Source organism: Carlito syrichta, unplaced genomic scaffold (assembly GCF_000164805.1).
Source record: "Carlito syrichta isolate Samal-C Ts95f unplaced genomic scaffold, Tarsius_syrichta-2.0.1 Scaffold136145, whole genome shotgun sequence".
In the NCBI taxonomy this organism is placed as follows: domain Eukaryota; kingdom Metazoa; phylum Chordata; class Mammalia; order Primates; family Tarsiidae; genus Carlito; species Carlito syrichta.
In genome coordinates this window covers 51,774-75,655 of record NW_007080241.1, presented here as the reverse complement: position 1 = coordinate 75,655, position 23,882 = coordinate 51,774, and the positions used below count along the sequence as shown (strand labels likewise).

The window sequence follows — 23,882 nt, the reverse complement described above, 5'->3', positions numbered from 1 at the left end:
CAAAGATACAGAGAAAATTCATCCTTTCTCACACGTGGCAGTGACCAACGCGGGGACCTCTAGTTCTGCTCATGAATCCACATCCTCTCTCCTAGCTGACTCAGAAACAACCCTAGCCACATCTTCAGAGGGTACCACGTCCTCCGTGCGGGATGCCATTCGTTCCACATCAACTTCTACCTCTGCTGAGACTAGGACATTTCAGATGGAGCCAAGTTCCTCCGTGACTTCTGGGTTGAAGGAGACCAGCGCCTTTGAAGAGGTCAGCTTGGCCACAGAGACAAGTGCTGTCCTTTCCAATGTGCCCTCTAGAGCTGCTACTGTGGACTCCAGGACAGAAGTCATGGCCTCTAGCAGGACCACCATTCCAGGCCTTGACCGGTCCACAATGTCATCAAGCGTCTCTAAGGAAACCATCACGCCCTTCTCCCCTGGCCCAAAGTCTGCAGAAACAACCCTTACTACCCAAACAAGTTCTCCTGTGACACCGCAGGGAACCCACACCTTGGGCACGTCAGCCACAGCCTCCTGGGCTTGGCCCCAGTCAACCATGTCTCAAGGGCCTCCACACCCAGAGAGGACCACTCTTAGGAGCGCAAGTCCTGAGAAGGTGTCACACGTGAGCCCTCATGCCAAAGCAGAAACTACCTCTTCCTCTTCTCGGATGTCTCCACCGACCACCAACTCACGTTCTCCTATTTCCTCCACATTTGCAGAGCGTATCCGCCCCTCTCCTCTTCCTGGGACTTCAATACTCACTTCAGGCCCGGTGAAGACTGCACATGTGTCAGGCTCAAGCTCAGAACTTGAAACCAGTTCGCCTCCAAATTCAAGCAGCACCTCAGTTGACACACTGGCCACCTCTGAAGTCACCACAGATCCAGTCAAAAGCCATCCTTCCCCAAACCCTGCAGTGACCTCCAGAGTGGAGACCTCCAGTTCTGCTCATGAATCCACATCCTCTGACCTAGCTGGCTCAGAAACAGCCAGCGCCATGTCTCCAGTGGGTGCCACCTCCACCATGGAGGATACCGTTCATTCCGAATCGATTTCTGCATTCGCCGAGGCCAGGACATTTCAGACGGAGCCAAGTTCGTCGGTGACTTCTGGGTTGAAGGAGACCAGCGCCTTTGCAGAGGCCACCTTTGCCACAGAGACAAGTGCTGTCCTTTCCGAAGTGCCCACTAGGGCTACCATTGAGGGCTCTGGGACAGAAGCCGTGGCTTCTAGCAGGGCAACCATCCCTGGCCTTGACCGGTCCACAGTGTCACCAAGCGTCTCTAAGGAAACCATCACTCCCTTCTCCCCTGTCTCGAAATCTGCAGGAATGGCCCTCACTAGCCAAACAAGTTCTCCTGTGACACCGCAGGGAACTCATACCTTGGGCATGTCAGCCGAAACCACCTGGGCCCGGCCCCAGTCAACCGTGTCTCAAAGGCCTCCACACCCAGAGAGGACCACTCTTATGAGCGCAAGCCCTGGAAAGGTGTCACACATGAGTTCTCATGCCGAAGCAGAAACTACCTCTTCCTCCTCTCTGCTGTCTCTACCGGCCACCAGCTCACCTTCTCCTGTTCCCTCCACATTTGCAGAGCATATCCACTCCTCTTTTCTTCCTGGGACTTCAATTCTCACTTCAGGCCCGGTGAAGACTGCAGATGTTTCGGGCTCAAGTTCAGAACCTGAAACCAGTTTGCCTCCAAATTCGAGCAGCACCTCAGTTGACATACTGTCCACCTCTGAAGCCACCACAGATCCACTCAAAAGCCATCCTTCCCCAAACCCTGCAGTGACCTCTAGAGTGGGGACCTCCAGTTCTGCACGGGAATCCTCGTCCTCTGTCCAAGCTCACTCGGAAGGCACCACAATCACATCGCCAATGGGTAACAACTCTCCTGCCAAGGCCATCACTCTTTTCTCATCAACTCCCCTCCGTGAGACTGGGGGATTTCGGACGACACCAGCCTCCTCGCTGATGTCTGGATGGGGGAAGACAAGCAATCCTGAAGAAACTAGCTCAGTAACCGAGAGCAGCCCTTTCCTTCCCCAGGTACCGACCAGTGCTATGACTGGGGTCTCCAGGACAGATGTCATCTCTTCTACCAGACCATCCGTCTCTGTCCCAGTTCAGTCCTCAGTGTCATCACCCATGTCTGCAGAAACCATCGGCAGCCTTTCTGCTTCCTCCGTTTCCATTATGTCAGAATCTGCACAAATGACCGTGACGTCCCAAACAAGTTCTCCGGTGTCTCCATCACGGGGTACCCTTAACTTGGGCAAGTCAGCCACAACCAGGAGCTTGGCAGGGTCCTACTCAACCTTGTCTCAAGGATTTCAACACTCAGAAGTGACAACCCTTACGAGCAGGGGCCCTGAAAGGGTGTCGGGGACGGGCCCTCCCCCTGTGGAAGGAGCTACCTCTTCCTCTTCTTTGATGTCTGTGCCTGCCACAAACTCACCTTCTCCTGTTGCTTCCACATTGCTCATGAACGTCCCCTCTTCTCCTCTTTCTGTGACTTCCCTTCTCACCCCAGGCCTGAGGGAGACTACAGATGTGTTGGGCACAAGCTCAGGAGAAACCAGCTCGCCTCCAAGTTGGAGCCGCACCTCGGTTGACCTACCGACCACCTCTGGATTCACCATAGATACAGAGAAAAGTCATCGTTTTTCACACGTAGCAGTGCCCAATGTGGGGACCTCCAGTTCTGCTCGTGAATCCACATCCTCTGGCCTAGCTGGCTCAGAATCAGCCAGCACCACGTCTCCAGTGGGTGCCACGTCCACCATGGAGGACACCGTTCTTTCCGAATCGATTTCTGCATTCACCGAGGCCAGGAAATTTCAGACGGAGCCAAATTCATCGGTGACTTCTGGGTTGAAGGAGACTAGCGCCTTTGCAGAGGCCATTTTGGCCACAGAGACAAGTGCTGTCCTTTCCAAAGTGCCCGCTAGGGCTACCATTGAGGGCTCCGGGACAGAAGCCGTGGCCTCTAGCAGGACAACCATCCCAGGCCCTGACCGGTCCACAGTGTCATCAAGCGTCTCTAAGGAAACCATCACTCCCTTCTCCCCTGTCTCAAGATCTGCAGGAATGGCCCTCGCTACCCAAACAAGTTCTCCTGTGACATTGCAGGGAACCCATACCTTGGGCATGTCAGCCACAACCTCCTTGGCCGGGTCCCAGTCAACCGTGTCTCAAGGGCCTCCACACCCAGAGATGACCACTCTTAGGAGCGCAAGTCCTGAAAAGGTGTCAGACGTGAGCCCTCATACCAAAGCAGAAACTACCTCTTCCTCTTCTCTGCTGTCTCTGCCGGCCACCAACTCACCTTCTCCAGTCTCCTCCACATTTGCAGAGAGGATACCCTCCTCTCCTCTTCCTGTGACTTCACTTCTCACCCCAGGTCTGAGAGTGACTTCAGATGTGTTGATCACAAGCTCAGAAGCAGAAACCAGTTCACGTCCAAGTTGGAGCCACACCTCGATTAACCTGCTGACCACCTCTGGAATCACCACAGATACAGAAAAAATTCATCCTTTCTCAAACGTAGCAGTGACCAATGCGGGGACCTCCAGTTCTGCTCCTGAATCCACATCCTCTGTCTTGGCTGACTCAGAAACAACCACAGCCACATCTCCAGTGGGTGCCACTTCCACCATGGAGGATGCCGTTCATTCCACATCGCTCTCTGCATCCACTGAGGCTAGGACATTTCAGACAGAGACAAGTTCCTCAGTGACTTCTGGCTCGAAGGAGACCAGTGCCTTTGAAGAGGCCAGCTTGGCCACAGAGACAAGTGCTGTGCTTTCCGACATGCCCACCAGAGCTGCTACTGAGGGCTCCAGGACAGAAGTCGTGGCCTCTAGCAGGACCACCATCCCATGCCTTGACCGGTCCACAATGTCATCTAGTGTCTCTAAGGAAACCATCACGCCCTTCTCCTCTGGCCCAAAGTCTGCAGAAACGACCCTCACTAACCAAACAAGTTCTCCTGTGACACCACAGGGAACCCATACCTTGGGCACCTCAACCGCAGCCTCGTTGTCAGGGCTCCGCTCAACCGTGTCTCAAGGACCGCCACACCCAGCGAGGACCACGCTTCGGAGTGCAAGTCCTGAAAAGGTGTCACAAACAAGCCTTCATACCAAAGCAGAAACAACCTCTTACTCTTCTCTGATGTCTCCACCGGCCACCAACTCACCTTCTCCTATTTCCTCCACATTTGCAAAGCGTATCCGCCCCTCTCCTCTTCCTGGGACTTCAATTCTCACTTCAGGCCCGGTGAAGACTGCAGATGTGCCAGGCTCAAGCTCAGAACTTGAAACCAGTTCGCCTCCAAATTCAAGCAGCACCTCAGTTGACACACTGGCCACCTCTGAAGTCACCACAGATCCAGTCAAAAGCCATCCTTCCCCAAACCCTGCAGTGACCTCCAGAGTGGAGACCTCCAGTTCTGCTCATGAATCCACATCCTCTGACCTAGCTGGCTCAGAAACAGCCAGCGCCACGTCTCCAGTGGGTGCCACCTCCACCATGGAGGATACCGTTCATTTTGAATCGATTTCTGCATTCGCTGAGGCCAGGACATTTCAGACGGAGCCAAGTTTGTCGGTGACTTCTGGGTTGAAGGAGACCAGCGCCTTTGCAGAGGCCACCTTCGCCACAGAGACAAGTGCTGTCCTTTCCGAAGTGCCCGCTAGGGCTACCATTGAGGGCTCCGGGACAGAAGCCATGGCTTCTAGCAGGACAACCATCCCAGGCCCTGACCGGTCCACAGTGTTATCAAGCGTCTCAAAGGAAACCATCACTCCCTTCTCCCCTGTCTCGAAATCTGCAGGAATGGCCCTCGCTATCCAAACAAGTTCTCCTGTGACACCGCAGGGAACTCATACCTTGGGCACGTCAGCCGCAACCTCCTGGGCCCGGCCCCAGTCAACCGTGTCTCAAAGGCCTCCACACCCAGAGAGGACCACTCATATGAGCGCAAGCCCTGGAAAGGTGTCACACATGAGTCCTCATGCCGAAGCAGAAACTACCTCTTCCTCCTCTCTGCTGTCTCTTTCGGCCACCAACTCACCTTCTCCTGTTCCCTCCACATTTGCAAAGCATATCCACCCCTCTTTTCTTCTTGGGACTTCAATTCTCACTTCAGGCCCGGTGAAGACTGCAGATGTTTCGGGCTCAAGTTCAGAACCTGAAACCAGTTCGCCTCCAAATTCGAGCAGCACCTCAGTTGACACACTGGCCACCTCTGAAGCCACCACAGATCCACTCAAAAGCCATCCTTCCCCAAACCCTGCAGTGACCTCTAGAGTGGGTACCTCCAGTTCTGCCCAGGAATCCTCGTCCTCTGTCCGAGCTCACACGGAAGGCACCACAATCACATTGCCAATGGGTAACAACTCCCCTGCCAAGGCCATCACTCTTTTCTCATCAACTCCCCTCCATGAGACTGGGGGATTTCAAACAACACCAGCTTCCTCGCTGACGTCTGGATGGGGGAAGACCAGCAATCCTGAAGAAACTAGCTCAGTCACCGAGAGCAGCCCTTTCCTTCCCCAGGTGCCGACTAGTGCTACGACTGGGGTCTCCAGGACAGATGTCATCTCTTCTACCAGACCATCCGTCTCTGTCCCAGTTCAGTCCTCAGTGTCATCACCCATGTCTGCAGAAACCATCGGCAGACTTTCTGCTTCCTCCGTTTCCATTATGTCAGAATCTGCACAAATGACCGTGACGTCCCAAACAAGTTCTCCGGTGTCTCCATCACGGGGTACCCTTAGCTTGGGCAAGTCGGCCACAATCAGGTCCTTGGCAGGGTCCCACTCAACCTTGTCTCAAGGATTTCAACACTCAGAAGTGACAACCCTTATGAGCAGGGGCCCTGAAAGGGTGTCGGGGACGGGCCCTCCCCCTGTGGAAGGAGCTACCTCTTCCTCTTCTTTGATGTCTGTGCCTGCCACAAACTCACCTTCTCCTGTTGCTTCCACATTGCTCATGAACGTCCCCTCTTCTTCTCTTCCTGTGACTTCACTTCTCACCCCAGGCCTGAGGGAGACTACAGATGTGTTGGGCACAAGCTCAGAAGGAGAAACCAACTCGCCTCCAAGTTGGAGCCGCACCTCGGTTGACCTACCAACCACCTCTGGATTCACCATAGATACAGAGAAAAGTCATCCTTTTTCACATGTGGCAGTGACCAATGCGGGGACCTCCAGTTCTGCTCGTGAATCTACATCCCCTGGCCTAGCTGCCTCAGAAACAGCCAGCACCACGTCTCCAGTGGGTGCCACGTCCACCATGGAGGATACCATTCGTCCCACATCGATTTCTGCATCCGCCGAGGCCAGGACATTTCAGACGGAGACAAGTTGGTCAGTGACTTCTGGGTTGAAGGAGACCAGCGCCTTTGTAGAGGCCACCTTGGCCACAGAGAAAAGTGTTGTCCTTTCCAAAGTGCCCGCTAGTGCTACCTTTGCAGGCTCCAGGACAGAAGCCGTGGCTTTTAGCAGGACAACCATCCCAGGCCCTGACCGGTCCACAGTATCATCAAGCATCTCTAAGGAAGCCATCACTCCCTTCTCCCCTGTCTCGAAATCTGCAGGAATGGCCCTCACTACCCAAACCCAGGGAACCCATACCCTGGGCACGTCAGTCGCAACCTCCTTCGCCGGGTCCCAGTCAACCATTTCTCAAGGGCCTCCACACCCAGAGATGACCAGTCTTATGAGCACAAGCTCTGGAAAGGTGTCACACGTGAGCCCTCATGCCGAAGCAGAAACTACCTCTTCCTCTTCTCTGCTGTCTCTACCTGCCACCAACTCACCTTCTCCTGTTCCCTCCACATTTGCAGAGAGTATCCGCCCTTCTCCTCTTCCTGGGACTTCATTTCTCACTTCAGGCCGGGTGAAGACTGCACATGTGTCGGGCTCAAGTTCAGAACCTGAAACCAGTTCGCCTCCAAATTCGAGCAGCACCTCAGTTGACACACTGGCCACCTCTGAAGCCACCACAGATTCAGTCAAAAGCCATCCTTCCCCAAACCCTGCAGTGACCTCTAGAGTGGGGACCTCCAGTTCTGCACGGGAATCCTCGTCCTCTGTCCGAGCTCACTCGGAAGGCACCACAATCACATCGCCAGTGGGTACCAACTCCCCTGCCAAGGCCATCACTCTGTTCTTATCAACTCCCGCCCTCCGTGAGACTGGGGGATTTCAGACGACGCCAGCTTCCTCACTGATGTCTGGATGGGGGAAGACCAGCAATCCTGAAGAAACTAGCTCAGTCACCGAGAGCAGCCCTTTCCTTCCCCAGGTTCCGGCTAGTGCTATGACTGGGGTCTCCAGAACAGATGTCATCTCTTCTACCAGACCATCCGTCTCTGTCCCAGTTCAGTCCTCAGTGTCATCACCCATGTCTGCAGAAACCATCGGCAGCCTTTCTGCTTCCTCCATTTCCATTATGTCAGAATCTGCAGATACGACCGTGACATCCCAAACAAGTTCTCCGGTGTCTCCATCACGGGGTACCCTTAGCTTGGGCAAGTCAGCCACAACCAGGTCCTTGGCAGGGTCCCACTCAACCTTGTCTCAAGGATTTCAACACTCAGAAGTGACAACCCTTATGAGCAGGGGCCCTGAAAGGGTGTCGGGGACGGGCCCTCCCCCTGTGGAAGGAGTTACCTCTTCCTCTTCTTTGATGTCTGTGCCTGCCACAAACTCACCTTCTCCTGTTGCCTCCACATTGCTCATGCACGCCCCCTCCTCTCCTTTTCCTGTGACTTTAATTCTCACCCCAGGCCTGAGGGAGACTACAGATGTGTTGGGCACAAGCTCAGAAGCTGACAGTAGTTCACCTTCAAATTTGAGCAGCACTTCTGTTGACATACTGGCTACCTCTGAAGTCACCAGAGATACAGAGAAAATTCATCTTTCCTCAATCCCAGCAGTGACCAATGTGGAAACCTCCCATTCCGGACAGGAATCCCATTTCTCTGTTATACCTGACTCAGAGACAGCCAAAGCCTCATTTCCTGTGGTTACCACCTCCACCTTGGTAGGGGATACAAGTGTTCCCATGTCAACTTCTGCCTTCTTTGGAACTAGCGGAATTCAGACACAGACAACACCCTCCCTGACCCCTGGATTGAGGGAGACCAGCCACTATGAGGGAACCAGCTTAGACAGAGAGACAAGCACTGTCCTTTCTGAAGTGCTCACTGGTGATTCTACTGAGGTCTCCAGGTCAGAAGTCACTTTGTCCAGCATCCCAGGTTCTGCTCAGCCCACAGTGACACCAGTCTTCTCCACAGAAACCACCACCATGCTCCCTACCTCCCCCATTGCAACAAAATCAGAAGAAATGACCATCACTACCCAGACAGGTCTTCCTGGGTCTACAGCACAGCGTACCCTTGCCTTAGACATATCAAGCACCGCCTCCTGGTTAGGGACTCACTCATCTGTGACTCACGGATTTTCACTCTCAGAGATGATCACACATATGGGAAGAGATTCTGAAGAAATGTCATGGTCGAGTCATCCCTCTGTGGAAGAAACTAGCTCTGTCTCTTCTCTGCTGTCTTTATCTGCCACAAACGCACCTTCGTCTATTTCCTCAATATCTCCAGAGAGTGTCCCCTCCTCTCCTCTTCCTGTGACTTCATTTCCTACTCCAGGCCTGATGAAGACTACAGATGTGTTGGACACACACTCAGAACCTGGAACTGGTTCATCTCCTAATTTGAACAGCACCTCAACTGAAATGCTGGCCACCTCTGAAGTCATCACAGATACAGAGGAAATTCAACTTTCTTCAAACACAGCAGTGACCAGCGTGGGGACCTCTGCTTCCAAACATGTGCTCCCTGTCTCTGTCCCAATTCACTCTGAATCACCCATAGCTACATATCCAATGGGTACTTCCTCTTCCATGGCAGAAACCACTATTTCCACATCAATGCCCACCTATTCTGAGACCACAGGATTTAAGGTAGAACCACTTTCTCATATGACTTCTGGATTAAGAGAAACTAGCATGTCCCTGGGCACCAGCTCAGCCACACCAACACAAACACCATCATCTCCTGTGTCCACTCACCTTTTGCAGAGTGGCAAGACTGATGTCACCTCCTCTGTGAAAATACCGGTCTCAGACCAGCCTCCATTCTTGCAGTATACTGAAATTCCAGTAAAGATAATCACCCCCTTTGATGCGTCTCCATCTGTTATAGAGTCCACTGGGGTAACTGCCTTCCCAGAATCCAAGTTTTCTATGTCTGTGTCAGAAAGTACCTATCGCTTGAGTACAGGTATGCTGCCTTCAACTGAGACCATTTCAGATGACACATTGATGTCTTCTTCATCAGAGACCATGGCGTCATTTGCCATAACTGGAGTTCCAGCAGCCAGTTTGGTTTCAGGCAGTCCATTCTCTAAGATAGAGTCAAGCTCTAGGGATGCTGCTCTGTCCACCACTGCAGAAAGCTTATCGTTATCCACTTCAACCCCATTCCCCTCTTCAACCTCCACTACCACTGATTCTTCAATCATCCCAGCCCTCCCTGGGATTACTTCCTCTCCAGCTTCCCCACATCCAGTGAATACCAGTCTTGGGTTTGAAAGCAGCACTACTGAAGGACCCTTGGTAAATGTCAGTACTTCAGAGACTTGGACCCAACCAGTCAGGACATCTTTATCATCCATTTTGGATACAAGAATGACAAAGAGTGCTGAGTTGGAAAAAGTGACAAGTGCTAATCAAGTTCCTCCATTCTCAACTCAGTTGCCAAGTAAGGACCCACAGCCCCTACAATTCCATTCTTGGGGGTCTCACAGAAAGTGACCCTCTCCTAGGAGGTAAAAAAAAAGAGTTAACTAGACGTTTATTCCTGCACCAGAAATTATTTTAGCAAATATTTCCTGATTGTCAGTTTCAGCACTGGGCTAACCATTGGGAAAACAAAGATAAATAAGCAAGTAGTTGAGCCATTATAGTATCATAGTAGGTGTTCTAATGTTACTGCTAGTGCTGATAATGACAACAGCAATAATAACAACCCAAAATATTTATACAGCACTTATTCTGTGCTAAGTGCTGTTTTATTAAGTTATTAGACCTTCACTGTAACACTATTTGAAGTAGAAACTATTATACACCTATTTTAGAGGTGAGGAAATTGAGGCACAAAGAGGTTAAGTAATTTTCTTAAGGTCATAAATATAGTAAATGACAGAACTAGGCTAAGAACTGAGACTACATGTCACTAGACATTCATGCTCTTAACCACTAGGCTAAGTGGTGCGGTTAGTGAGATAGAAGGAAAAACAAGAAATTTTGTCATCACAGATGCCATAGGAGGGAACAGTTTTAGGAAGAAGAAATGGTAAATTCTTTCAAATACTGCAGAATAGCCAAGCTGAAATGAAGTGAGAAGTGCTTTGGCAACATGGGAGTCCTCAAGGATTCTAGTAAAGGGAGTATTTATGAGGTGTATGTACTAGAAAAATAGCTAAAATAATACATAGATATAAAGGAGGGCTTGCCCTTTGAGTTGAGCATGTTTCTGTATTGAGAAGAGTCTAAATCAAGAGATAAGCTAAAGAAAAATGTAAGTAAAAATTGACAGAATAAAGTACTAAGAAGGTAGGAGAGATTCAAAGCCTAGGAAGAGGAGACACTACTTCCAAGAGATCAGTAGTTGAAGGAAGGGACCTCTTGGGGATTCCATTCCTCTGAAAGGATTGAATTTTCCCCCAACTTTGATTCTGGACATAAATCCAAAGAGTTCAACTACTGTAACTCCTACTTCACTGACAATATCTGCAGAAGAATGATTTGATCTCCTCTCCCTTAAACTAGTTTTACAATTCATAATAACATTAGACATGTTGGTGGCTATTGACCTATGCGTTAAAATGTGGCTCAGTAGTTGAATCATGGGTGTTCAGTAAGCAAGTGACAAGTGGAGTGGTGAAAAGGTATATATGTAGCTGGGTGGATGGAAGTATGAAAGAAAAAATAGAAAGATAGATGAATGGAAGGAAAGATAAACAGAAGGAAGGAAAGATGTATAGAAGGAAGGATGAAAAGAAAAAATAGATGGAAGAGAGGACTGAAGGAAATTAGTTTGAAGGAAAGAAGTTTAGACTGATAAAGAAAAGAGATAAAAAAAATAAAAGGAGGAAATATGAAAGGAAGGATGGATGGTAAGAATAAAGGATAAAAAGAAGAAAAGATGCCAGCATAGATGGTAAGCTCTAGGTATGAATGAAAAAAATGGATAAATCTATGGGTAAATGAATGGATCTATGAACTGATGTGACAACTTATGGCAGACTTGAGAAAAGGAATATTATGTAGTCAATTAAGTGGACTAATTTAGACAGTGTTCTCTTTCTGGATGAGATGAGTTACCCCAGTTCTTTTTCACCCTCACCTATAGGAACTGAACACGTTATGGAGCGCATCACAAAGATACCCAATGATGCAAAACATGGGAGCACGATAGGACCAATCAAAGGCCCTCTGGCAGCCACATCGCCTTCTAGTCCTAGAGGTAAGTTTAACTTTGTTTGCTTCCCAGTAATTCCATACATGACCATATTTCCTGCTTCAACGAGACAAAATGCTTGTTTTCTTTAGAGAGAGAATTACATGTGGCTGTCATGGATCTTTGTCTAATGGCTACCAGGTGAATGCCACATTTTTTCCTTCACTCATTGCATTCTGGGACAAATGTTCACAAATGTGATCCAGTTTAACTAAATTCTAAAAAGGCTTATTAGTAAATCACTATGTGTCAAAAACTCTTCTATAAACTGAGGATGTACAGACAAAATTAATTTGGCATTGAATCATGAAGCACTCAGTCCAGTAGGAGAGACAGAAAAGAAAAAAAACAGTAATTATGATGCAACTCTAAAAGTATGCAATGAAGATATATTGGAATACAGAATGAAGGTTTCATGGAGGAGGTAATGTTTGAATTGGGTTTTAAGACTACGTAGGAGTTTACCAGGAAGATAGGGGAGAAGGGAGAGCAACATGAAAAGACCCAGAGAGAGGTGAAACTTGGAAATATCTGGAAGGTACAAATAATTTACTTTTGCTGAAATATGAGAGGGAGGAATGAACTAAAAGTTTATTCCTTTAATAAACTGGGAGTTTATTCCTGTGCCAGAAATTATTTTAGCAAATATTTGTTGAATTTCAGTTCAAGCACTGGGCTAGGCATTGGGAAAACAAAGATAAATAAGCAACTAGTTGAACCATTACAATATCATAGCAGGTGCCCTAAGTTACTACTAGTGCTGATGATGACAGTAGTAATAATAACAACAGCAAATATTTATACAGCACTTATTCTATGTTAACTTATTCTGTGACACAGGAGACATGGGTATAAAGCAACATTCAGAAAACCTTCTAAGCCTTGGTAATGCTCGGATGTTCTTTAAATAAGGACATAGAATTGTATGGTCACAAAATTTAGCAAACATGTTGCTCCTTCTGAAGGCATCATCACATACATGAGCATATTAAAGACTGAGAAATTCTACTGTAAAGAAATGTGTTTAGCTTTGCTCAACCACAATTTAACACAATTATTTGACTACATAATTTTTTTTGACTACATAATTTTTACATAATTTGACTACATAATTTTTACATAATTATTTGACTACATAATTTTTTTCCTCTGAAAGATACCTACTAACGTTGAACAGCAATATTGTCCTGCTTGAATGTTTGAGAAGTATAGGTGTTATGTGGCAAGGGGTCTTCTCATTGGGTGGCTAAAAGCATAAGGCTTCCTATACTCATTAAATCACTGCTGAATAGATTACATATAGTATTATACATTATAGGTATACACACTATACACACATATACATTTATATATATATAGAACTTATATATAATATAATTTATATATATAATGACCGCTGTTCCTTTAAGTAGATATCTAGCAGTGGGATAGCCAAATCAAATGGTAGATCTACTTTTAGTTGTTTGAGAAATCTTCATACTGCTTTCCATAGATATTCCAGACTATTTTGCTAGCTCATTGTTGAAGCTTTTGCAAGATCCAGGCTTCGGATAGAGTCACCTCCAGTCAGGTTATTAGTCTTATCTTGTGACCCAAATATATTAGATTGGGTATCCCCAGAAGAAGACATTGAGTTAAGGACATGGGGACAAGGAGTTTATTTTATGTGGGGGGTGGTCCCCAAAAGCATTGGTAGAAGAGATAAAAAATAAAAGTAAGTTAATGCTTGGTGTAAGGTGCATTTATGAACAAGTTATGGAAAACAGAGTGTCAATCCCACTAGGGTCTTCTGGGAGATGGCATAGAACATCTCAGCATTATCCTATCCCAAAGGCAAGGTGGTTGGGTATTTATCACCCAACTCCCTTCTATTGCTGGCCGTGAGCTGCTTGCTCCCAGAAATGATCGTCCTCAGCGCTTCCAGCCTGCTCCCCACACAGGCTGAATAAAAGACCTTAGGTGTGGATTCACGGGAGCTGTGGTTGGAACTCACTGTGGTCACTATACTGCGCCAGTGAGTGCTAATGAGATATAAGGGGGTATTGATAAAGTCAGCCACTTCAGGTCACCAGAAAATGGATCACTGGGTTTCAGGTGATAAATAATAGATGGGAAAGTTTATGAGGGATAGCCAACAGTATTCATTGGCTTTTTAAAAAATGTATAAATCTGTGTTTCTCAGTCTCGGCACTATTGATATTTGGGGGCAGATAGCTCTTTGTGGTGGAGGCTGTCCTGAACATTGCAGGTTGTTTAGCAGTTTCCCTGGCTTCTATTCTAGATGCCCATAGCATCCATACAAATAGAGCTATGTCAACTAAAAATGTCCCTAGACATTGCTAAATGTTCCTGGAAGCAAAACTGCCCCTGGTTGAGAACTACAGAACTATAGAATGCTTGCTAAGATCCTTCTATCCCATATTTTCTCCCTACATTTCCTCTTTCCATCCTGACTATCAACAAGGTCCAGAAATTCAGTTTGGGAATTAATACGATGCAATGGGTAAGAGCACAGGTTTAAGATTCAGATAAAGCCGGGCTCGGTGGCTCAGCCTGTAAACCCGCGCCTTTGGGAGGCTGAGGTGAGTGGATTGCCTGAACCTGCTGGTTCGAGACCTGCCTGGGCAGCGAGACCTCATCTCTACAATAAATCAAAAAATCAGCCGGGCGTGGTAGCGCATGCCTGTAATTCCGGCTACTCGGAAGGCTGAGGCGGAAGGATCGCCAGAGCCCAGCAGGCGAGGCTGCGGTGGCCGGGAGCGGCCACTGCACTCCAGTCTGGGTGACCAAGTGAGACTCCAACTCAAAAAAAAAAAAAGATTCAGATAGAACTACGTTCAAATTTTCACACTATCAGTCAGTAGCTGTGGGACCTTGGCAAATTATGATTTCTGTATTTCTTTCTCTCCTGTAAAATGACAAGAATAGTAGGATAGTCAATGTTCTTGTGAGGATCAAAGAGACAATGCATGTCAGGAGCTTTGCAATTGTTTCTCCTCCTCCTCTTCCTCCTCCTCTTCTTTTTCTTCTGCCTCCTCCTCATCCTCAAATGCATATGAAACACTTTACATCTATTCTCAGATGTGTCATTTTTAGAGTATATTCAGCAGCCCAAGGACATTGCTCCATCATAAGCCAAATCTCCTTTATTTGGTTCCTCTTTACATACCAAGTTCCAGTAGCCTTTGTGGGCTTTCTAGAGAAGCCTCCAAGTAGTTCTTCCCCTTCTCTGGAAACCATTTTCTGAAGCCCTGGTCAGTAGCTACTGTTTCAGTCAATGCTACTTTAATCTTCTTCTGAGGATGTATTTAAGTCACCTTGGCCAGCTCTGTTATTGGTCTAGTGTGGTTGCTGGAGAATTCGATTTAACAAACGATTGCTCTGTAGTAGAAATGGTAGTAGTAATAGTAGGTAGTAGAGATATCAACAGTAGTAATAGCACTAGTAAGTGCTGGTAACAACTTTAATCACAGCCATAGTAATAGGCAGTAATAGTAGTGGCAGCAGTAGTAGTAAGAACAGCAGCAATGGTAGGTAGTGGCAGTGATAGTGATAGCAGCCGTAGTAGTAGGTAGTAGCAGTGGTAGTCACAAGAGGAATAGTAAGTAATATTACTGGCAGTAATAATAAAGTCTTACTGTGATCCAGGAGGTACTGTGCTTGGTGCATTTTTCCCAACACTGTATTTATCCCCACTCTATTGATAAAATAGAGATCTAGCAAGATTTGGTAACTTAAAAAGCCAGCCATCTCTTTAGTGAAAGAGCCAGAATCCTAGTGAGGGACTATCTTATTCCAGAGCCCAAGCACTCGAGCACATGATACTCGATACATAATCACTCTCAGGTCAGAGGAAATCCACTTACATGTACATTCAACTGCATATTCATTCACTCATTTGTTTACTCAAATATTTCTTGAGCACCTACTGTATACCAAATAGTCCGCCATTAATAGCTGTTATCAACCAGACTATGAGAGAAGGCACAACACAGGTTCAGACAGCGGGATAAGGAAGTACTGAGAAGAGGGAGATGAGTCCTGACGTGAGTCAGCAGAGGTTGGTTTGAGCTTAGGTTTCAAGAAGGATAGAACATATGCTGTGGAGTGGGGCACATCGGGCAGAGAGAAGAGCTTGACCAAGGCTCAGAGACTGGACGGTGCAGAAAACTGAGAGTGAGCAGGGAGTGAACTGGTATGGCCAAGAATTCATGGAGGAGTTATAGACCAAGATTAGATGGGAAGGTGGGGCCCTACTTATCACAGTCCCTTTTCCCATTCCAGAAGCATCCCAGGCATATCCCAGGCAGCAGTCACTGAGAGTAATGCCTCTTATTTTCCTCCAAGTGGAGAAAAAAATAAACTACTGCCAGTTCATTAGGTGCAATAATTTTGTTCAAATTGTGTGTCCATCCCCCAATTCACAGGACTACATACAAGAGAGACAGAAAAAGCAAAGACCACCACCACATCTCTGAAGACCACCTCCACAGCCACTTTGACCACCAAAGTCTATACTCCCACTTCGGAAACACTGACTCCCCTGAAGATACCAGTGCAAATGACTAACACAATCACAACAAGAATGATGATCAGAACCCCAGATGTTTCCCCAGTAATGACATCCTCACTGGCCACCAGACTTGGAGCAGAGATCAGCACAGATGTTCCCAGGACAACCCTACCTATTTTTAATGGAGAATCAGAGACCACAGTCTCACTGGTCCCCAGTTCTGGGTCAGAGACCAGTTCAGCTATTCAAACTCTGGCTGTTTCCCCTGGTGAGCCAGATACAACAGCCTCCTGGGTCATCCATCCTGCAGAGACCACCCCACCTATTTCCAAAACAACCCTGAGTGTTTCCCATAGTAAATCAGATACTACACCTTCAACAGCTACCAGTCCTGTAGAAGACATTGGTTCAGCTCTTCCAACATCAGTTGTCTTTTCTAATATACCAGAAGTGGTGACCTCACTGGTCATTGGTTCTGAGACACACATCAGTACAATTCTTCCAACACCGACTGTGCTTCCACGTGAACTAGAGACAACAGCCTCATGGATTACTCATCCGTCAGAAACCAGCCCAGTAGTTTCCAGGACAGTCCCAGATTTTTCCCATAGTGAGTCTGACGCCACACTCTCAGTGGCCACCAGTCCTGGGGCACAAGCCCATTCAGTTGTTTCAACTACAACGATTTTACCTAGTGTACCAGGTCTGGAGACCTCAGTGGTCACTAGTTCTGGGCCAGACACCAGTACAGCTATTTCAAGTCTGACTCTTTCTCCTGGTAAACCAGAGACTACACAGTCATTGGTCACCCATCCTGGAACACAGACCAGTTCAGCCATTCTAACTGCAACTATCTCACCTGGTGTATTGGGGGTGGTGACAGCACTGGTCACTAGTTCTGGGGCAGAGACAAGTACAACTATTCCAACTCTGACCATTTCCTCCAGTCAACTAGATGCCACAGCCTCACAGGTCACCCATCCTGAAATGGAAGCCAGTTCAGCTGTTCCAACTCTGAGTATTTCCCCTGGTGAGCCAGATACAACAGCCTTATGGGTCACTCATCCTGCAGAAACCAGCCCAACAGTTCCCAGGACAATGCCTAATTTTTTACACAGTAAATCAGATACCATACCTTCAGTAGCCACCAGTCATGGGACAGAAGCCAGTTCAGCTGCTCCAAAAACTGTTTCATCTGGGACTCAGGGGGCAGTGACCTCTCTGGTCACTAGTTCCATGGCAGTGACCAGTACAACTATTCCAACTCTGACTATTTCTACTGATGAACCAGAGACGACAGCCTCATTGGTCACCCATTCTGAGGCACAGACAATTTCAGCCATTCCAACTCTGACTGTCTCCCCTAGAGTATCAGAGATAGTAACTTCACGGGTCACTGGTTCTGTGGCAGAGACCAGTATGTTTCCAACTCTGACTGTTGCCCTAGGTCAACCAGAGGCCACAGCCTCATGGGTTACTCATCCTGGGACAGAAGCCAGTTCTGTTGTTCCAGATTTGACTGCCTCTACTGATGAGCCAGATACAACAGTCTTAATGGAGCCCAGTCCTGCAGAAACTAGCCCGACTGCTACCAGGACAACTTCAATTTTTTCCCACAGTAAGTCATACGGCACATCTTCAACAGATATCAGTCCTGCGGCAGATTCTAGTTCAGCCATTTCAACAACACATTTCTCAGCAAGTGTACCAGATATGCTGACCTCGCTGGTCACTAGTCTTGGGACAGACACCAGTACAAGTCTTTCAGCATCGAATGAGTCCCCACATGAATCAGAAACAACAATTTCATGGGTGACTCTTTCTGCAGAGACTAGTCAAATGGTTCCCAGGACAACCTCAAATTTTTCCCATAGTGAGTCACATACCACACCCTTAATAGCCACAAGTCCTGGGGCAGAAGTCAGTTCAGCTGTCCCAACAATAACTATCTCATCTGATGTAAAAGATATGGTAACCTCACGGGTCACTAGTTCTGAGACAGAAATCACTACAGCTACCCAAATTCTAACTCCTCCTGTTGGTGAATCAGAGATCACAGCTTCATCTGTCACCCATCTTGGGACACACTCAAGTTCTGCCACTCCATCTCCGGCTGTCTCCCCTGGGGTATCAGAGATGGTGACATCACAGGTCATGACTTCTGGGACAGACCTCAATATAACTCTTCCGACTCTGACTCTCTCCACTGGTGAACCAGAGACCACAGTCTCATTTTCCACCCATCCTGGGACACACTTGAGTTCTGCCATTCCAACTCTGGCTGCCTCCCCTGGGGTATCAGAGAGGGTGACATCACAGGTCACTACTTCTGGGACAGACCTCAGTATAACTCTTCCGACTCTGACTGTCTCCCCTGGTGAACCAAAGACCACAGCTTCATCTGTCACCCATCTTAGAACACACTCAAGTTCTGCCATTCCATCTCTAGCTGCCTCCCTTGGGGTATCAGAGAGGGTGACATCACAGGTCACTACTTCTGGGACAGATCTCAGTATAACTCTTCCGACTCTGACTGTCTCCCCTGGTGAACCAAAGACCACAGCTTCATCTGTCACCCATCTTAGGACACACTCAAGTTCTGTCATTCCATCTCTGGCTGCCTCCCGTGGTATATCAAAGATGGTGACATCACAGGCCACTACCTCTGGGACAGACATGGGTATAACTCTTCCGACTCTGACTCTCTCTCCTGGGGAACAGGAGACCATAGCCTCATCTGTCACCCATCCTAGGACACACTCAAGTTCTTCCCTTCCAACTCCTGCTGTCTCTCCTGGTGTATCAGAGATGGCGACATCACAGGTCACTACCTCTGTGACAGATCTCAGTATAATTCTTCCGATTCTGACTCTCTCCACTGGTGAACTAGAGACCACAGTCTCACTTTCCACCCATCCTGGGACACACTCAAGTTCTGCCGTCCCGACTCTGGCTGTCTCCCCTAGTGAATCAGGGTTAGTGACCTCGCAGGTCACTACTTCTGAGGAAAAGACCAGTACAACTATTCCAACTCTGACTGCTTCCTCAGGTCAACCAGATACCACAGCCTCATGGCACACACATTCTTGGACAGAAGCTAGTTTGGTTGCTCCAACGATACCTGTTTCTCCTGATGAGTCAGATACAACAGCCTGGTGGGTCAGTCATCCTGCAGAAACTAGCACACCTGTTTCCAGAATAACCCCACGTTCTCTCCATAATGAATCAGACACCATACCTTCAATGATCACCAGTCCTGGGGCAGAAGGTAGTTCAGCCATTCCAACAACAACTATCTCACCTGGTGTACCAGATATGATGACCTCACTGGCCACCACTTCTGGGTCAGATACCAGTACATTTCCAACACTGAATGAGTCCCCACATGAGCCAAAGACAACAGCCTCAGGGGTCCCTCATCCTGAAGAGACCAGCACAATTGTTTCCAGGACAACCCCCTATTTTCTCCATAGTAAATCAGACACCTCACCCTCGATGGCCACCAGTTCTGGGACAGAAGTCAATTCAGCTGTTTCAACTATGAGTACCTCACCTGGTGTGTCAGATATGGTGACCTCAAAGGTCACTAGTTCTGAGACAGACACAAATATAACTCTCCCAATAGTGACTGAACCCCCATATGAACCCGGGAAAACAGCCTCATGGCTCACTCCTCTGGCAGAGACCAGCCCTACGGCTCCCAGGACAGCCCCAGATTTTTCCTATAGTAAGTCAGACACCACACCCTCAATGGCCACCAGTCCTGGGACGGAAACCAACTCAACTGTTCCAGTTAAAACCACCTCACCCAGTATACCAGGGGTGGTGACCCCAGCAGTCACTAGCTCTAGGACAGACACCAATATGAACGTTTCAGCTTTGACTCTTTTTCCTGGTATACCAGAGACCACAACCTCATTGGTCACCCATCCTGGGAAACAGATTGGTTCTACTGTTCCAACTCTGCCTGTTTCCTCAGGTGAGCCAGATACAACAGCCTCCTGGGTCACCCCTCCTGCAGAGACCAACACACCTGCTTCCAGAACAATCCCCAACCTTTCCCATGCTAAACCAGATACCACACATCTAACGACCTCCAGTCCCGGGGCAGAAGCCAGTTCAGCTGTTCCAACAATAATGATCTCACCTGGAGTACCAGATGTGATGACCTCACAGGTCACTAGTTCTGGGGCAGTGACCAGTATAATGCTTCCAACTCTGACTCTCTCTCCCAGTGAACCAGAGACCACAGCCTCAGCTGTCACCCATCCTGGGACACACACAAGTTCTGCTGTTCCAACTTTAACTGACTTTCCTGGTGCATCAGGGATGGTGACATCACAGGTCACTAGCTCTGGAACGGCAACCAGTACAATTATTCCAACTCTGGCTCATTCTCCTATTGAACCAGAAACCACCGCCTTATTGATCACCCACCCCAGTGCAGAGACAAGTACAACATTTCCCACTTCAACTATTTTACCTCGTGTATTGGAGACCACAGCCTCGCCATCCATCAGAACTGGGACACAGATTACTATAGCACCTCCAGCTCAGACTGTTTCCCTTGGTGCACAAGCTACCATATCACCTCTCTTCACCCCACCTGTGACTGAGAGTAGCAGAGTTGATCTAGGCCAAACTGGTTCACCAGGTGTTTCTGCAGAAACAGCCTCACTGTCTACCCATCCTGAGACAGACACCAGCACAACTATTACAACTTCAATGCTTTCTCCTGGTTTCTTAGAGAGTACAAGCATATTGGCCACCAGCTCTTCAACACAGGCCGGCATAGGTCTTCCAACTCTGCCCATTTCCCCTGGTGGCCCTGGGCTTGCCAGTGTCTCTACAACCACTGGTAAGCCTAATACTGTGACTTCCTGGAATGCAAAGACTTCATCACCCATAACTACAGTTGGACTCCCAGAATTTTTCATGGAGGTCACAGGCACCTCTATGACCTTGAAGCCATCAGAGACCCCAATACCACCTAAAACCAGTCACGGGGAAGGAGTAAATCCAGTCACTATCCTGACAACTACAATGGTTGAGACCACTAATTTAGTTGCCACAGGTTCAAACCCCACTGTGGTGAAGACCACAGCCACCCTCAATACGCTGACGGGAAGTCCCTTTGCCCCTCTGACTACACCAGAAATGTCCACCTTGGCCGCTGAGAGTGTGACTTCAAGAACAGGTAAGAATAACTTTTTTATAATGGTAAAAATATAAATAATATACAATTTGTCATCTTGACTCTTTTAGGTGTACAACTCAGCAGCATTAATTACATGCACGCTGTGGTGCAACCATCACCACTGTTTCCAAAGCTTTATCACCCCAAACAGAAACTCTATGCCTGGCTGGGCTCAGTGGCTCAGCCTGTAATCCCAGCACTTTGAGAAACTGAGGCGAGTGGATTGTCTGAGCCTGAGGGTTCGAGACCAGTCCAGGCAACTTGGTGAGACCTCGTCTCTACAATAAATCAAAAATTAGCCAGGCATGGTAGCACACACCTGTAGTTCCAGTTACTTGGAAGGCTGAGGTAGAAGGGTCACCGGAACCCAGCGGGTCAATGCTGGGGTGGCTGTGATCTTGCCACTGCACTCTAGCCTGGGTGACGGAGTGAGACTCCAACTCAAAAAAAAAAAAAAAGAAAAAGAAACTCTACACCTATTAAGCAATAATTCTCCATTCCCCACTCCCTCAGACCCAGGTAATCTTTACTTACCAGACTTCTGTGAATTTGCCTGTCATAGATCCTTCATATAAGTAGAATCATGCATACTATATTTGTCCTTTTGTGTCTGGCTTATTTCACTTCACAGTTTGTGTTCAAGGTTTGTCCGTGCTGTAGCATGTGTCAGGACTTCATTCCTCTTTATGGATGAATAATATTCTGTTGCATATGTACACCACATTTTATTTATACATTAGTCTGTGGATGGACACTTGGGCTGTTTCCATGTTTTGAAAGCAGTAAGTTCCCTATGTACGAACCTTCATGTTACAAACTTTAACGATGCCCACCTGTGTTTTTTAAATAGATTATTTCTTTCTGTCAGGTTTCAGTATATCCTGTTAAATACATACAGTACTGTGTAGAGTACCTAGACTAACTTTGTTGGACTTAAAACAAAATTGGACTTGCAAACACACTCTAAGAATAGAACTTGTTCATAAGTTGGGACTTTCTATGTTGGAATAATGTCACAGTGAACACCAATGCATATGGATCTGAGTCCTTGTTTTCAATTCTTTGGAGGTATATACTTAGAAAGGAATTGCTATGTCATATTGAGTATTTGTTTACTAGGTCTGCTGCAACACAGTGTCACACACTGGATATTTAAAAAACAGAAATATATTGTCCCACAGCTCTGGAGGCTAGAGAGGAATTCTGGGAAAACAAAGAGAACATCACCTTAGAGACATCCACCTGAGGTGTGAGGGAGCTGTGTATTTATCCTACCATTCCCATCAACCATTGCTAGAGGGATGCTCCCTGGGCCTGTAAATTCCCCTAAGACAAAGAGATGTGGGTGTTGGTGCGTAGTGATATGGTAAGAGCCAAGAGGTCATGGGAGGAGGGTGACCCACTCAACCAGGTATGCCCGAGACTGTCTCATTTTCATTTACTTAATTAATTTATTTATTTTGAGTCAGAGTCTCACTCTGTTGTCCACTCTGGAATGCAGTGGCACAGTCATGACTCACTGCAGTTTCCACCTCCTGAGCTCAGGTGATCCTCCTGCCTCAGCCTCCCAAGTAGCTGGGAAAACAGGCATGCACCACCACACCTGCTAATTTTAAAATTTTTTTTAGAGACGAGATCTCACTGGCCTCGAACTCCTGGGCTCAAGTGATCCTCCAGCCTCAGCCTCCCAAAGTGCTGGGATTACATGCGTGAGCCGCCATGCCCAGTCCTGTCTCACTTTTAAAACTGAAAGTCTATATTGCAGGAACTCATACAGTTCCAAACAAACGGGATAGTTAGTTGCCCTATGTAGAAAGGTCTTAGACAGTGACTGCTGAAAAAAAAAATTTCAGTAATTTTGACCCAGGCTGGACCCCAGGTCTGTACTAGAGTGAAAGGATGTCCTCAGAGCCTTTCCTTCCACCTCCAGCCTGGGGCCTGACTCGGTGCTGGTTTCTTCCTACCTCCTTCTACAGCTGAAGTGCCTGTGTTGATACCTTTTACCGTCAACTTCACCATCACCAACCTGCACTACACAAAGGACATGGGGCACCCAGGCTCTGAGATATTCACCGCCACAGAGAGGACCCTGCAGCACCTGGTGAGAGCCCCCCACTCATGCCCGCCATTCCAGTGTCTTGGCCTCTCCCGCTCACGTCTCTCCCCTTCCTTCCCAGCTCGAGCCCTTGTTCCAGAAGAGCAATGTCGCCTCCCTCTACTCTGGCTGCCGGCTGACTTCGCTCAGGTGAGACTCTCCTCCACAACACCCAAGAGCAACCCCAATTCCATCCTTTCTTGGTCCCCACACCCCCCAGCTGTTTGGGCCTTTGCCAAGAGGCAGTATAACATAATAGTGCAGGGTTGAACCCCGGCTCTTCCATTCACTAGCTGTGTGACCTTGGGCAAGGCACATAACCTTTCTATTCCTCAATCACGTTATCTATAAAATAGTGATGATACCAGTCCCTTAATCTTGGGTGTAGCACAGAGTTTGGTCCATCGTAAGTGCTCAGTTAATTAGATCTCGTAGCAGTGGCTGGGGTCGCTTTTTTTTTTTTAAGTTGAAGTCTCACTCCATCATCCAGGTTGGAGTGCAGTGGCACACTCATGGCCACCCCAG

General features: G+C 47.8%; 1 protein-coding gene across 1 annotated transcript in view; it reads left to right on the top strand.

The window, feature by feature from the left end:
* Positions 1-550: 550 nt before the first annotated feature.
* Positions 551-23,882, top strand: part of LOC103251111 (mucin-16-like) — a gene marked incomplete at its 3' end in the record, with an annotated part of 73,166 nt that continues 49,834 nt past the window's right edge. The window contains exons 1-10 of the mRNA XM_021708395.1: positions 551-1,177; positions 2,051-6,578; positions 7,437-9,791; positions 11,445-11,558; positions 15,980-17,011; positions 17,069-19,228; positions 19,379-20,241; positions 20,410-21,262; positions 23,227-23,363; positions 23,440-23,507. Of these exons, the coding sequence (XP_021564070.1) occupies positions 551-1,177; positions 2,051-6,578; positions 7,437-9,791; positions 11,445-11,558; positions 15,980-17,011; positions 17,069-19,228; positions 19,379-20,241; positions 20,410-21,262; positions 23,227-23,363; positions 23,440-23,507 (12,737 nt within the window). The remainder of the gene's footprint in view (positions 1,178-2,050; positions 6,579-7,436; positions 9,792-11,444; positions 11,559-15,979; positions 17,012-17,068; positions 19,229-19,378; positions 20,242-20,409; positions 21,263-23,226; positions 23,364-23,439; positions 23,508-23,882) is intronic.